The sequence below is a fragment of the Lepisosteus oculatus genome, chromosome 4 (assembly GCF_040954835.1).
Source record: "Lepisosteus oculatus isolate fLepOcu1 chromosome 4, fLepOcu1.hap2, whole genome shotgun sequence".
Lineage (NCBI taxonomy): Eukaryota > Metazoa > Chordata > Actinopteri > Semionotiformes > Lepisosteidae > Lepisosteus > Lepisosteus oculatus.
This window is the reverse complement of record NC_090699.1, coordinates 4,888,854-4,905,384: the sequence shown is the minus strand read 5'-3', so window position 1 is coordinate 4,905,384 and position 16,531 is coordinate 4,888,854. Positions and strand designations below refer to the sequence as shown.

Sequence of the window (16,531 nt, the reverse complement as noted above, 5' to 3'; positions counted from 1 at the left end):
CCACACTTTCCTCTAAGACACATGTCAAATAAAACTGATTTTATTTAAACGTTAAATGTAACTCTAAGGGGAGCCATGTACTAGACTGTCAGGGTCTGGAGCTGCTCACACACGCAGCGCTGGTTGTAAACTACAGCTCCCATAAACACCCTGAGCCACTTCCTGTCTGCGTCACAGTCCCTATTCCTCCTGGCTGTGGTGACGTCAGCAGGTCCCTCTCCGTTCTGGCAGCTTCACGGTCACCGGCGCGCGCAGGTGAGACTCACACGGGATTTCATTTTTAAAAGTTTATTTTCTCAAAACTAAAAAAAAAACACGGAAGTGTTTCCAGATATATTTACAAGTCAGGAGTACAGCAGGCTGGTAGTGAGGTTTATCTCCCTCTCTCGTACATGTTATTTTCCCCCGTTTAAACATTTTACTGTAATATAACGTTTAAACACGACACAACATCGTCATCATCTAAAATTACTATTATATTTATGACATCATCTCACTACCCGTCAGTAAACCCATCTCCCAGTATGAGCAGTGGGACAGAGAGCTTGGAGAGAGTCAGCCTGTGTTCATGAGTCAGTGACTGGTTTAATCTCCACACTGACAGCAGGCAGCAGCTCAAGGGCTTTATCTGAATCCACAGTACAGAAGACAGGATAGATCTTCTCCCCCTGAGTGAAGACCATGTCAGTGAAAGTGTAGAGATGAGCTCTGGACTCCACTGTGTAAAAGGAGACCTTCCTCTCCTCAATATCCACACACACCCCCAGCTTCCTGGGCCGCTGACTGAGGGGGAGACGGGTCACAGGGTCAGTGAGAGCAGAGAAAACAGTAGAGTAAGAGTATAGACACCAGTAACCCTGCTGGGGAGAGAAGCTGAACCTCCCTTTCCTCTTTGCAGACTCTCTGGTCACTCCTATTCTCCAGCTCTCATTCACCTCCACCTCCCAGTAGTGTCTCCCTGAGGTGAAGGCCTCCCTGCTCACGACACATGTATAAAGATCAAATCTGTGAGGATTGTCAGAGAGATTCTGTTCCTCCTTATCACCATCATCACAGTCATCGCTATCCTCCTCTCTCAGTTTCACTCTCTTCCCATCCTCAGACAGGCTGAGCTCACAGTGAGCTGTATCAAGGTCCAGAGTCACAGCAGCTGGGGAATAAAACACAAACATCACAACAGGCTCCTGCCGATTACAGTCCAACTCAACTCCATTAGACTGTGAAATGTCTTTGTCCCCAAACACACCGAAGGTGAAAAACAAGTCAATTGCTAATGACTTCTCTTCCCTCCCAGAGAAACGACATCTTCTGTCATTGTATCACTAGTATTACACATGCAAGTGATCCCCAATATCCTCTAAATACAAACATTAAACATTTGTTTTTCACAGCGATGAAACTTTATTTTTTTAAACGACATTATTAATAAACACAGGACAGACCGGACTGCAAGAGAAACTACAGCTCGACCACTCGCTTTCAAACACTTCACAACCCACCACAACGACCTGTATACTGTAAGAAACTGGACAGCCTGTCTGTTAAACCGGTTTATTTCAAATCCCAGTTCAGCAGCTCGTTCATCTTCTCTAAGACCATTTTCCTGATGGAGTAAAAAGTGCTGAATTCAAAGACTGTGTAATGCTCGTTTTTACAGAAAAAAAATATAATGGAAACAGAAAAACCGTTCTGAAATATAAGAATACCATCACACTTAATTTGAAAATGCCAAGCAATATCCAAAGTGTTCAATTAAAAGCAGAAATAACACATCCAGAAACCCAGAGAGAAAGACGAGAGAAACAGAGGCGCTCATACTGACTTCAGACTGCTCGTGCTCACTGTCCGCCTCTCTGGTAGGAGACACCAGCTGTCAATCAGTGAGCTCTGACCACTGAGAGACGTGTTACATGTTTAGAGCGAATGCGGGTTTTAATCAATTCAATTCAAGAAGCTTTATTCGCAATACAAATGTAAACTGACTTAATACTCTTCTGATACTTCATACTTAAGTATAAACTCTTAATAATTAATACTGAATTCATACTCTCCTTCGTTTGTCTGCCTGACAATCTAGTGAAAAACAAGATTCTTAGTTCTCACTTTTTATTTTTTTTTATCCAGCATAGAAAGGCTGTAGCTCAATTCTACTAATAATGAAGTAGCAGATATACTGGACATGGCCTGGAAATAATGGGTATCTACATGTACTACAACTTGAAAAAATTACATTTGAAAAAATGAACTGTTACTGTTTTTTGGAATTTGTTTTTGGGGGGTGGGGGTGGATATTCCTTCCTAGTGTGTGTACTTAGTAAGATATATAAAAATACTGAGAAAAATCTTATGTTTCAAACTTGCTGTCATGGCGGTTGCCAGGCCTGTACACTCTATATAAGATGTTCAGGACACAAACAGTCTAGGTTCAAATGACCTTTGAGGGGCTGTTTTTTGGAGGGGTGGATATTTCTTCCTTGTGTGTGTACTGAGTAAGATATATAGAAATCTGATGTTCCAGACTTGATGTCCAGGTGGTTCCTTGAATTCAGACACTGAACCAGGCCTGGACTCTCTACAGATGCAGCCATTCAAAGTGCGCGGTACAGACACGTACCGCATGTAATTGGCTGCGGTATCGCGTATCATGATGCAATATGACGCGGTGCGTGATTGGTTGACCGACAGGGGCACTCGTGGTCCGTTGGTCTGTCGTAGAAAGACTTATTGTAAACGTCTTTACTGTGCCCGTTGTAGATATTGAAGTTTACCACTGAAGGGAAATCTTAGTAGCTGAGCATAAAAAGAATAGGAGCATACTGTAACGCGTGTGAAGGCCATAAACAATATTAATTTTGGAACGTAAACATACAGTATATAGCTGGTCTTGGTACTTTAAAGAAAAAAATACACACCAGTATTCCATTTCTCCCTAAACATTTTAAGCTTCGAAGTCTTTAACTAACGTGATACCGGAGTCAACAAGCATACTTTTAGAATTTGATTAAAAGGGAATATAATATGGAATTGCGTATCTAAAGAATTTAATAACGGTATGATTATATTTGTGTGCTGCGACAGGGCTGTGTAGGGCTGTTTCGCCTCCCTGTTCATGTGAGCTGTCTTGTAGCCTACTGGTCTAGGTGCGTGACTAACAACGCACAGGTTGTGTGTTTGACTCCAGCTGGTGCTGGACTTTTCTTTTAACAAACATTTCTTCGAAAAAATAGAATAGTGATATTATGGACAATCAATTGACTTTTATATTTCAAAATATCGCAACATGATCGATATTTGCGATATTTTGAACATATCTTCCCTTCTGACAGCGGTTCCTGCTTCTATTGTGTGTGTGTTTGCAACAGAGTAAATTTTTATAGAGAAATGGAGGCTGGACAGTATGCGTTACAAAATATACATTTATATTGATTTGAATCGCGTTCTGATTTAAATCGCAAACGCGTGTTTAATTATGTGTTTTTTAATCATAATCAGGCTAATGCATTTCTACATTTTCTGTATGAACCAGCTTAGAGGTTCATACTGAAAGACAGCTTGTGTATAAATTGAGTGTAAGGTAATTTATGCTTCTAAAGTCATGGTCAGCATTTATTATTGCTGTGCTGTAAACTTTTTCTGTGCCTAGTCACATTATTTTATAGCGTTTTTATTGCGTTATTAAATCCGGTGGCGCTGTGTGTTAGTTTCCTGACTCCCATGTCACATGGTCTGTGATTGAATCCCATGGAACTATGACTTTATTTTTTAACAAACATTTCTTTGAAAAAATGAAACGTTTCCCTTGGTCAGAGATTAATTAAAACCTCACTCGCACCAAACAAATTTATATTTCTAAATATCACGACATGATCGAATTTAAGTCTTTTTAATAACAATGAATAGTCACCTATGCGTTACAAAATATACATTTATATTGATTTGAATCGCGTTTTGATTTAAATCGTAAACGCGTGTTTAAATATATGTGTTTAAAGGCGATATACTGTATAAAAGTGCTGATTCCTATGGAGTGTGTTCCGCTGGGGATTCAAAAAAATTATTTTAAATTGGCTGATAAAGCTTAGACTACTGTAACTGTATTCTAGCCTGTATTACAACAGAACATTGGACAATGCAACGTAAATTGCAAAAATGCACTTGGAATCTGTCCAAGCCCTCCTACAAAAATTATTTAAACTGCGACACTGATCATTCATCTCTAAATAAACTTTATTTTATATAGCGTTTTAAGCGAATAGGTAATTAGATTGCTCATAAACCTAATCACCTTTTCTACATAAACACAGCGTGATTGCTCTCTGAAAATGCTTTTCCTTAAAGGGATTCTATTGAGGGAGTAGCCCAGCTACCACTTAACACTGTACTTCCTACTTTGAATACCTGTGAAACCGGTATAATTCGTCACAGCCAGCACTCCGGGAGGGAGGGGGTTGAGTAGTGGAGGCAGGCGAGATTTCCAGCGAAAGACACCTCCCCCTCAAAAACCCAGTAAGCAGTAATGCTTTAAGTCGAAAATCGAGGTAGATTTTGAGGATGATAAAGAGGGTAAACTGGGATGGGAGGAGGGTTTAGCTTGTACAAATGTGCTAAAGAAATTATACTTTGAGTATACAGCTTGTCCAAAGTCATCCATTATTAATACTATTAGTAATATCTTCAGTAAAGGCTTTGATGCATAAATATTTTAGATAAATATACTGTTTACTTTTGTCCAACTGAGCAATCTTGCTTTCATAAAATATACCAACATTTTAATGACTGATGATTAACATGCTGTAATACACAGTTCAAAATTAAAGGCTCAAATGCTGTACATGAGAGGTTAAGCTCCCCCTGGCGGTTTTACAAGGTGACGCCAGATAGTTTCCGGCATGACGTCAAATGACGCGCGATTAACCACGTGATACCGCGTGACACCGCGACACGCCCACCGGGGTATGCCGCGAAATACCTCATCTACCATTTTGAATGGCTGCATCTGTATCCTGTCCAAGATATTGCAAGATGTTCAGGACACAAACACTCCAGGTTCAAATGACCTTTGAGGGGCTGGAGGTTAAAGAGGTTCAGCTCCCCAAACTTTAAAACAAGTAAATCCTGACAGAGTCACAATTTTAAACACAAAAAGCAACAACACGAGCTGTTTAGCAATAAAGTTTATCTGCCTGATAATATTTATTATTCCCCCAGTCTGAACGTACTCTGTAATGAAGCACATCGTGCCTGCACTGTGTTTGTATGAACATCCTATTAACCCAGCCAGAGGAAAGAGAGAAGAAATGGTGATTTTATAGTTTCTTCCTGCTGACCCATCAGCCTGGTTGATATATGAAAAGAAGCAGCCAGCAACTAAGCATCACTAAGGTTGCTGCTGGAAGAGGTGATTGTGGGGCCAGCAGGGGGCGCTCACCCTGTGGTCCATGTGGGTCCTAATGCCCCAGTATAGTGACAGGGACACTATACTGTAAATAGGCGCCGTCCTTCGGATGAGATGTAAAACCGAGGTCCTGACTCTCTGTGGTCATTAAAAATCCCAGGGCGTTTCTCGAAAAGAGTAGGGGTGTAACCCCGGTGTCCTGGCCAAATTTCCTATTGGCCCTTACCAGTCATGGACTCCTAATAATCCCCGTCTCTGAATTTGCTTCATTACTCTGCTCTCCTCCCCACTGATAGCTGATGTGTTGTGAGTGTTCTGGAGCACTATGGCTGCATCATCCAGGTGGGGCTGCACACTGGTGGTGGTGGAGGGGAGTCCCCATTACCTGTATAGCTCTTTGAGTGGAGTGTCCAGAAAAGTGCTATATAAGTGTAAGCAATTATTATTATTATTATTATTATTATTATTATTATTATTATTATTATTATTATTATTATTATTTCTCAGACAAGAGAGAGGCCTCCAGGCCCCAGAGGAGCCCCTGTACCAGAGTCCCACTGCTGCCTCTCACAAGAGGCTGTGTGTCTGTGAAACTGCAGGGGAAGAATACTGTCATTATACCGTCCTTTTCCCCAACCTTTAACAGTGTTTCTCCTCACGATTTGAATGGCTTGTTATTATGAGACTGGCTCTGCTCCTGATTCCTCCTGATATTCCACAGTTATTCCCAAATCCAGGGTCACTGGCTCTGCCACATTCATCCTGTAGACCCTCAGTCAGGAGTGAGCAGAGACCAGAGCACATGGCCTTCAGGGAAAATGAGTTTTCCACACTGTCAGTCTCTCCAGGAGAGACTCATACTGGCCATTAGACTGAAACACATGTGGAAGTGTGGGACAGAAGCACCGGTGTGAGGTGAGCAGGGACCACAAATAACACAAAAACACATAAAAATTCAACAAAAAGTCCAAAAGAAAGTATAGCGCTGTGCCACGTTACCTCCAGACTGAGCTGACCCTATTTAGCGGGGTCTAGTCTGGTAGAGCCGGGCTTGTAAGACAAAAACAAAACAACAACTTTGTGTATTTAAAAAGGTTTGTGTGTGTGTGCCTACCCCAGTGACAATATGCAATAAGACAGGCAAAAAGAAAAGTAAAAGAACACCTTATGCGGGTGCAATCCCCTCTGGGACTGGTGGTGTAAACTCCCCCCTCCAGGGGTGTCCCTGCTTGTCCCATTGAGGGGTGTCCACTGTGCCTTTATAGGAGCCGCCCAACTGGGGCTCATCAGCTGGAAGCCCTTCAACCAGGGCTCCGCCTCCACACTGGACACACCCCCACGAAATGCCACATACAGACAGAAACTCCCACAAGGAAACTTTGATGGATCTTCACAGCCCACTGATATTACTTGTAGGATGTTACAGAAACATGAGATTGAAATACATCTCCTTCTGTTTACACACCAGGAATAACCATCTCACTCTAAATAGACTTTCTGGACTCAGGAATTCAATAACCCCAGACAATAGGGATTAAAACAGCATCTCTACCATCCAGAAGACACAGTCCTACCTGCAGCACTGCACAGCCACTGCCATTCTGAAACACAGAGACACACTGATAATTACAATCACACACTGGAACACAGAGATACAGACACTGTTAATCACAGTCACACACTGGAAAACAGAGATACAGACACTGTTAATCACAGTCACACACTGGAACAGAGAGATACAGACACAGTTAATCACAGTCACACAGTGGAACACAGAGATACAGACACTGTTAATTACAGACACACACTGGAACACAGAGATACAGACACTGTTAATCACATTCACACACTGGAACACAGAGATACAGACACTGTTAATCACAGACACACACTGGAACACAGAGATACAGACACTGTTAATCACATTCACACACTGGAACACAGAGATACAGACACTGTTAATCACAGTCACACACTGGAACAGAGAGACACAGACACTGTTAATCACAGTCACACACTGGAACACAGAGACATGGACACTGTTAATCACAGTCACACACTGGAACAGAGAGATACAGACACTGTTAATCACAGTCACACACTGGAACAGAGAGACACAGACACTGTTAATCACAGTCACACACTGGAACACAGAGACATGGACAATGTTAATCACAGTCACACACTGGAACAGAGAGATACAGACACTGTTAATCACAGTCACACACTGGAACACAGAGATACAGACACTGTTAATCACAGTTGTTCAATGGTAATAAGACTTAAGTAAAGTCAGTACTGTCAGTCAGCAGAGTTTCACACAGTGTACATACGTGATTTTGGGATAGGAGCTCGCTTCACAGGATCTGCAGAGAGAGAGAGCAGATTTTCATTGTATTAAAGACCATTATTGCTTCTTACCTGTTATTTACCAGAGTTTATACTACAGTCTGCAGTCAGTTCATTTCAGGATCCCCAGTCTCCACTGCAGTGTGGATCAGAGCAGTGATTTCATAAAGAACCAGCGGTGATAGTGAGAACAGATCATTGCTCAGTCATATGTTTTACATTATTGACTGATCTCTCACAGCATGAGTGACCTGTACCCATAGTGACCGGATCACTGACTGAGAGACCTGTACCCATAGTGACCAGATCACTGACTGAGTGACCTGTACTCACAGTGACCATAATCACTGTCTGAGTGACCTGTACCCACAGTGACCAATATCACTGACTGAGTGACCTGTACCCACAGTGACCAGTATCACTGACTGAGTGACCTGTACCCACAGTGACCAGATCACTGACTGAGTGACCTGTACCCACAGTGACCAGTATCACTGACTGAGTGACCTGTACCCACAGTGACCAGTATCACTGACTGAGTGACCTGTACCTACAGTGACCAGTATCACTGACTGAGTGACCTGTACCCACAGTGACCATAATCACTGTCTGAGTGACCTGTACCCACAGTGACCAGTATCATTGACTGAGTGACCTGTACCCACAGTGACCAGTAACATTGACTGAGATACAGGGATGTCCTGCTCACTGGTCACACTGAATGATCTCTGGACATCAGCTGATCATCAACAGCAGCGACCAGACGTGTGGGGTGGGACAGCAATCCGTCAGCTGGAACCTCCTGCTCACAAAGCATAACGGAGTCATGTAGGATGAAACTATTTAACAATGTAGCCTGGTGGGGTTTCTCCAAAGTAAAAGAGCACTGGACAGTACTGAGGGCTGAAGAAAACCCAGAAAAACCTGTTCCTTAGTGCTCCTGTTGAGAAATGGACAATCGCAGGTTCAGAGCCAGGACTGCAGCCAGTGGTAACACCCAGGAGGCATGGAGGGGCTCTTATTGTGTGAACCAGCCTCACTGACCACTTGCAAAATGGAGTGATTGATAATGGACAATCACTCTCTTTAAGAAGTTTTAAATTCTGTTGAAGTGTTGTTGTTATAATTGTATTCTCTGTAAGAATTGTGCAGTACACATTGCTGTAATAAAGTGCATTTTCTTAAAAATGACCCCCACTGGATTTTCGGTCTGTGTGCAGCTGTGTGTTTCTTACACAGTGTGTCTCTGATCCACACAGACTGACTGTCTGCAAGCTTGATTTTCTTTATTCAGACGTGTGTCAGCATGTATCAGAGTGTGAATCAGTGTGTGTGTCAGAGTGTGTATCAGTTTATGTATCACTGTTCCTGCTGTGTGTTTGAGCTCCAGGTATATTTCAGGGGGGAGTTGTTGTGAAAACAGACTCACAGTGTAAAAGCTCTGCTCTGGACCCGGGCTCTGGAGTCAGCAGACTGTAGACTTCAGTCACTGGGGAGACACACAGAGAAATGTCTCATCAGGGCTGCAGTAACAGGAATAACAGAGCTATTGTAACAGGACTGAATCTACTGTACTGAGACTGCAGCCCCTAATGTAACAGGACTGTTCTACTGTACTGGGACTGTCACTCCTATTAAAACATTCCTGTTAAACTACATACAACACAATATTACAATTCATAACTGTCATAAAGATTTGTGAACTAAAACTTTAGAGATATTTCACCTAGAATTTGAATAATTGACTGATAAGCTGCTCTGATAAATACAGTCACTGAAAAGAAAATCCATTAACAATATAAGAGAAAAACAGGAAATGTATAAGCTATCTAGAAAGACATCAGTGTGTTTCTCTACTGACCTGTTGTGGAAATCTTTATTGATTCCTTCTTGCAGAAAACCTCCAATCGCTCTTTCAGTCCAGAGACAGCTCTCCTCACTGCCTCAGGAGAGAAGTGTGGACTGACAGGGATGCTGGGTGAGTCTCCAGCTCCAGGAGGGACACAGACAGACTGGAAATTCTGCAGCAGGGAAGAGAAAGAGGAGTTTCCAGTCAAACACAGCACAAATTCCTGGGGAGAAGCCAGGAGCAGCTCTGTGTGAGAGACACCCTTCTGTACTGCAGAGTCACAGAGCAGTGATGTTACCTGGAGGAAATGGATGTGATCCTCTGTGTGTGAGAGCTGGTTCAGCTCAGAGTCTCTCCTTTTCAGCTCAGCGATCTCCTTCTCCAGTTGCTCTAGAAGTCCTTCAGCCTGACTCACTGCAGCCCTCTCTTGATCTCTGATCAGCTCTGTGACCTCAGAGCGTGTTCTCTCAATGGAGCGGATCAGCTCAGTAAAGATCCTGTCAGTGTCCTGTACTGCTGTGCGTGCAGAGCTCTGAGGGAGGAGACAAACTATGGATTATTACACAGGAAAACTCTTGAATCACATTATGCTGTATGTTGTGTTTTCTCAGGGTACTGTCCAGTGTCCAACTGTGGAAATGTGTGTCTGTGTGTCCACTCCTCTGCTCAATACCCACTCTGAGTGACTCCACAGCCTGACTCAGCTTCTGCAGCTCCTTCTCTCTCTCCTGGAGTCTCTGCTGGGTTTGTGTCTGTGTCGCCCCCAGCTGCTTCTGTGGAGGAACAGAGACACTCAGGACATTTCTGCTGTAAGACAATCACATCACAGAGATGCCCCTTAGAGTCACCCTGGAAAATTCACACTCTGTATCCCTGATGTCTTATCCACACGAGCTGTGTTTCCTGGTCCTGTCTGATACCATGTCCCTGTATACTATGTCCCGTGCTGAAGATATAAAGTCCAACTTTGAATTGTTTCTGCCAAAGGCTATTGAAAGGCCAGTCCTAGATATGACAAACCTGTAGGGGAGAAGTGTGCATAGCGATAGCTGGAGGGAGGTGGACTGAATAGACTCTCAAGCATACGTGGGTCTGTCTGACATGTACAGATCAAGGAATGAGGCCACCTCCAGCTTATGGCATGCCCATTTTTCAGGCTACTATGTCAATCCTTTCATATTCTCTCAAGAGCCATTCGCTTTGACAAGCGGGACAGAAGACCTGCACGACGTCAAGGAGACGAACTCCCTGCACTGGAGATGTCTGGGACAAGTGGGTTGAGCGGCTGCCACTCATTTACAGTCCTGGGCTGGAAGTCACTGTGGATGAGCACCTGGTCCCCCTGCGAGGTCGCTGTTGTCACGACCGCCAGTCATCAGAGATCGACCCACAAACCACAGACCAGTTCCAGCAGCGGACTAATCATAACAGGTGCTGCCGCTGCATGTGTTAAACCATCACCACCTGCTGTACCGTTCTGCACTCAGCTCTATAAAACCCTCTAAACTGGCTACTCGCCGCTCGCTATTGACTTCTCTCCTAGCGAGCTCCTACCTCGCTCCTTTTCTGGAAACCTCTCTTGTACGACTACTTTCAGCTTTTTGAACCTTTGCTCTCGTCCCCGAACTCGCCTGTCGATTTGGATTGGACACCTGTGTTGTTTCTGCCTCTACTCTCTCTCTCGTCTGCAGTGGATCTTACTACTTCATCACTTGGACTCGTTACAGCTTTCTTTTCCCAACAATACATGCTGCCTCACCAGCAGCTGCCCCCAACAAAAAAAACAGACAACAGGAAGAGGCGCCAGCTCTGTGCCCCAAGGGATGTAAAATCCAGCATCGTACACCACAACTATAGGCACACGTCAACATTACCACCTGCTGCACTCATGTGTGTGAACACACACAAACACACACAAATGGGACTGTTCATTTTATCTTAAAGGCTGGTTGAATTTGTGATGTTTGCAAAATAAATGGTCATTTGAACACAATTTTTGACTCTCTCTCTTTTCTTAGTAAATAAAATCATATGGTCAGTTTTGACTAGAAACAGATATAACAGATATAATTATGTGGTACCTTGCAAAATTTGAAATGGTTTTAAAAAAAGTATCTTGGCCAAACCTTGACACATACCAGTGTTTGATAATCACTCAACAAGTTTTCCACTGGTCTTTACTGTAGTCAAAATAACACATAAGCTGTGTTTATTTTACTCAAAAACGAGAAGCATATGTAACCGTGTGGTTACGGGGTGGATATTTGAAATCTGACACTGAAATCGGTAGCTGTCGCTTTAAGACACGCACATATGAGTGACGTCAGTGTGCCAGTAATTGTGAGAGTGGACATCATATATAGAGCGTGGTGTGTGGCTTTGGGTGATGTGAATGTAGAGGTAAATGTTCAGAATTTAGTTGATATAGCTATCAAAAATGAAGTTTGGAAATCCTTAAAAGAGATGTATATTGTTGATATATAAGGGGAGGGTTCGCGGGAATAATGTCCGTAACGGTAAATGGTCATACATTTTTGTTAGATGTTTGCATTTCTTTAACCACTGTTTGTGGAGGAAATGATGTTTTAGTAGCACTTTGTGCATCCTGGTGTGTGTATATCTCCATGTATATCTATGTGAATCCTTCGGGTTAAAGGTTAAACTGCATGCAATCTAAGTTCTGTAACATGATTTCATGTAGATCCAGAATAAAAATAATCCCCATTTAAGTTTCTTGTAGTACGGTGTGTTCTTTCCCGGGCTACACATAACTTCAGGTAAATGAGGTCTATATACCATAAGTTCCAAAAAGAAATGTATAACTTGTGATAATGACTCATGACTCATGATCCCCTAAAAGTCTCTGCATGGCTTGGCACCTCAGTACCTGTCAGAGTTACAATCCTACTCCCCACCTCACAACCTTCACTCTTCTAATTCTGGTCTCCTGTCTGTCCCCCAGGCCAGCACTCTGGGTGACAGGGCTTCTCCTGCTGCAGCCCAGAGCTCTGGAATTCTATCCCTGTGGATATCATAGAGTCACCTTCCCTGAGCTCTCTCAAATCCAAACTCACAACCTTCTATTTATTAGGAGGATGGAGTCTCCTCTAGAGATGTTGAGTGTGCTGTGCCTTAATGAGGGTGCAGTGTGTTCTAGAGGTGTTGAGGGTGCAGTCTGTTCTAGAGTTGTTGAGTGTGCTGTGCATTAATGAGGGTGCAGTCTGTGCTAGAGGTGTTGAGTGTGGTGTGCATTAATGAGGGTGCAGTCTGTTCTAGAGGTGTTGAGTGTGCTGTGCATTAATGAGGGTGCAGTCTGTGCTAGAGGTGTTGAGTGTGGTGTGCATTAATGAGGGTGCAGTCTGTTCTAGAGGTGTTGAGTGTGCTGTGCATTAATGAGGGTGCAGTCTGTTCTAGAGGTGTTGAGTATGCTGTGCATTAATGAGGGTGCAGTCTGTTCTAGAGGTGTTCAGTGTGCTGTGTGTAGTTGTACAGGTTCATCGGTGCTACATGAGTACAGTAAAGAGGGAAACAGTGAAGGTGAGGAGGAGGAGATAATGAACAACAGACAGAAATACAGGAGACACTTCAGAGACACAACAGTATGGATCACAGCTGAGTACATGAGGAGGACTCAGCAGTGGAGATCCAGCATTACAGATACAGCAAATACAGTCCAGAGATCAGTTAGAGCCCCAAATATCCTAAATATCTATTTCACATATTGTACAAGACACTAAATATAGACTGAAAGTCCTCACCTGTTTCTCAGTCCTTCCTGCTGCAGCAGAGACAGTATCATGGCCTCTGTGTTCATCCATTACACATAGATAACAAACACACTTCTCATCAGTACGGCAATAGACCTCACATAGTTTGTCATGAGTGGAGCAGATCTTCTCCTGCAGTTGTCCTGTGGCATCAGCAAGCTTGTGTCTCTTCAATGGAACAGCTTCATAGTGAGGCTGGAGGTGAGTCTGACAGTAAGAGGCCAGACACACCAGACAGGATTTCACAGCGCCCCTCTTTCTCCCAGTGCAGACATCACACAGCACATCTCCAGGGCCAGCAGGACTGTGAGCAGGAGGAGGGCCACTGCATCCTGTCTCCTTCAGTTTCTCCACCACTTCAGCCAGGATGGTGTTTCTGTGAAGATCAGGTCTTGGGGTGAAGGTCTGTCTGCACTGGGGGCAGCTGTAGATCCCAGTCTGATCTTCCCGATCCCAGCAGTTCTTAATACAGCCCATACAGTAACTGTGTCCACAGAGCAGAGTCACTGGATCCTTCAGCAAATCCAGACACACTGAGCAGCTGAACTGGTCCTGAGAAACTGAAATACTGCCTTCTGCCATTTTTCTGACAAGTAAAAACTGCACAGAGAGGAGTAGTAGAGAAGGAGCTGCAGTGAGGCTGTTTCAAGTGAAACGAAACTCATCTCTGAGTTTCACTTCCTGGATCTGCACAGAGCTACAGGGCTGTGAGTATGGAGGGATGTGAGTATTAGGGGGAGTGGTTTAGAAACAGCTGTGATTTCTTTGGTTGTTGTTTTTTGAAGGAAGGTGTGGTGCTGTAGGAATGTAACTTATGGTGTCATATTGCACTTTTTTTAGGCTGTCAGTAGCTACTCATGTACAGAGATTAATGTGAAGTCAATCCAGTGGCTTGTGTTCCCAATAATTGGGTGCCCTGCAGCGCTTGGGTCAGCAGGGTACGGCCAGGGCTTTGTGCTTCACCTGCGCAGTGACCCCTCTGTGAGCCACACAGACCTGCGGAGCGCTGCAGAGAATCACAAGCCCATCTCTCCACAATTTAATAGCTCAAGAGTTTTAGAAATGGAGCAGGTGTTACTTTGAAATGAGCAAACAGAAAAAAGCGCATCGTGACCAGACATAGTGCAGAGGAGAAATGCAGGACCACCTGTTAAAGCTTCGGTATACAAAAAATCACAGAAAGCTGTGTTATAAAAGAACATGTGAACACTGTTCAGTGATTACATAGATACAGATGCAGCCATTCAAAACAAGCGAGCGATACTGCATTATTTTGCGGTGCGCTTCTCGCGGTGTAACGCAAGTTAACCGTATATTCTCGTATAGTACCGCATGTTACCGCAAATAAAATAATAGTATCCGGAATTTCCGCAAGGTGGAGCTAATAAAGCTCAACCTCTCATGTTTGAGCTGTCGCCATCAAAGTCTTTAATGAAGATATTACTAATAGGATTAATAATGAATGACCTTGGACAAGCTGTAAACTCAAGTATTACCAAAGTTATCACCATGCCTTTCACATGCTCATAAACGATTTTAATTAGGAACATAAACATATTATGTAAACTGTATATGGCTGGTCTCGGTACTTTAAAGAAAAAATACACATCAGTATTCCATTTCTCCCTAAACATTTTAAGCATCAAAGTCTTACATATGTTTATTTCGGAAACGTTTTTATGTGCTCCTTCTGCACATATTGAAGTAAGATGTGAAGACGGGGTTAATTTTAAGTCCTTTTTGCATGAAGATCAGACTTCTAAGGCTGGAGTTTATGGCAGGAAGGGGGTTAACTGATAAGGATTCCAGATGCCAGCTGGGAAACGCCCTGGGGATTTAATCCCTGACCATTTGGCCAAATAGCTGTAAACTGGCCAAACACGTGACCTCCCCCCTTTACCATAATAACGAGTGATGTCAGAAGCAGAAAGGAAAGGATATATAAACCTAAAGTTTGTACCAGCACTTTGAACAATATTTTGGTTTTGTTGTTTCTTGCGGGAAACAAGACTTCGGCTTTATTGTTCCTTGCATGCAATAAAATCATCTGTTTAACTTCATCTCGGGATCCAGAAATTTATTCTTTTTGTTAAAACAATATTAGGTTTACATACTTTGTGAAAAGTGATAGTTTTAACCTTTTCTATGAATTCGCTCATTATCGGTGTAAACAAAAGCATTCTATTTGAATTTAAATTAATAGGGAATATAATATGGAATGTGCATTGTGCTGCTGTAATACAGTTTAAAATAATTAAAAGTCTAAACAGTATCAGCTTAATTTATGGGTTGTAATTTTTGTGGTAAAAACCCACACTCAAAATTTAGAGCTTTCTGGCAAGAGGAGACACCCAAATTAATAATGTAACATGCTACTGTTTGTGCATAAACATAGTTATACTGTTATTTCTTTAGATACGCGATTCCATGATTTGTTTTGATTCCCCGGCGGAACCGAGCATCCATAAGAATCAAGTAATAGGTTTATTCCATGCTGAAAAAAAGAAGAAAGAAAACACATTCCATAAGAATCAGCGCTTTTATATATCGCCTTTAAAGATTCAAAACGCTTCACAGGATAAAAACAACAATAACAACAACAACAATATTGTATTTCATTGCACTTTGACAGATCGTCTTTAAATCAATTGTTGATTTAAAGTTTGACAGTAAATGTTTATATTGTAACGCATACAGCCTCCATTTCTGTATAAAAATTTAACAAATTGTTTGCGCTGCCTAAGAGGGGGGGTCTGCTCTCAGTGACAGCTGACAATCCTCCATACACTCAAGTGAAAAATTAATAATGCCAATTTAAACGTTATATTTACAATTTGTTGATGATAAAAATGTTAAGTTCTCTAAAGCTTTGTGATAGTTTACCCAGGGAGCTGTGTAAGCATGTGTGGGCAGCAAAATATCAGCTACACTGGGAAGATGCAACACCGAAGATATTATTAATAACCTTTTAAATCTGAAGGGAGATCTAAAGGGTTCCCCACACGATAGAAGCAGGAAGCAGAAGCAGGGACAGTTGTCAGAAGGAAAGAAGGTGACTATTCACTGTTATTAAAAAATGACTTCGATTCGAACATGTTGTGATATTTAGAAATATAGAAAGTCAGTTAATTGTCCATAATATTGCTATTTTATTTTTTCAAAGAAATGTTT

At 42.6% G+C, this 16,531-nt stretch overlaps 1 protein-coding gene and 1 long non-coding RNA gene across 3 annotated transcripts in view; one reads left to right on the top strand and one right to left on the bottom strand.

The window, feature by feature from the left end:
- LOC138238118 (uncharacterized) overlaps positions 1–16,531 on the top strand; it is an 84,987-nt gene that overhangs the window by 33,338 nt on the left and 35,118 nt on the right. The gene's annotated exons all lie outside the window — the stretch shown is intronic.
- On the bottom strand, positions 273–14,191 carry LOC138238083 (E3 ubiquitin/ISG15 ligase TRIM25-like). Of its 2 annotated transcripts, none has more exons than XM_069187948.1 (8): positions 13,352–14,191; positions 10,271–10,366; positions 9,892–10,125; positions 9,606–9,765; positions 9,174–9,233; positions 7,729–7,761; positions 6,970–6,996; positions 273–1,150 (listed from the first exon to the last, which is right to left on the bottom strand). In XM_069187948.1, the coding sequence occupies exons 1-8, from the start codon at positions 13,940–13,942 to the stop codon at positions 567–569; spliced, it is 1,785 nt and encodes a 594-aa protein (XP_069044049.1). In that variant the 5' UTR covers positions 13,943–14,191; the 3' UTR covers positions 273–566. The 2 variants fall into 2 exon arrangements, with proteins under 2 accessions (XP_069044049.1, XP_069044050.1); XM_069187949.1 differs by lacking the exon at positions 273–1,150 and adding an exon at positions 5,733–6,445 and having other exon boundaries at positions 13,352–14,189.

Coding starts and splice junctions, on each gene's coding strand:
- LOC138238083 (XM_069187948.1), bottom strand. CDS start 13,942: ATGGCAGAAGGCAGTATTTCAGTTTCTCAGGACCAGTTCAGCTGCTCA. Junction 10,367..13,351: donor CAGGAAGGACTGAGAAACAG/GTGAGGACTTTC, acceptor GTTCCTCCACAG/AAGCAGCTGGGGGCGACACA. Junction 10,126..10,270: donor AGGCTGTGGAGTCACTCAGA/GTGGGTATTGAG, acceptor CTCCTCCCTCAG/AGCTCTGCACGCACAGCAGT.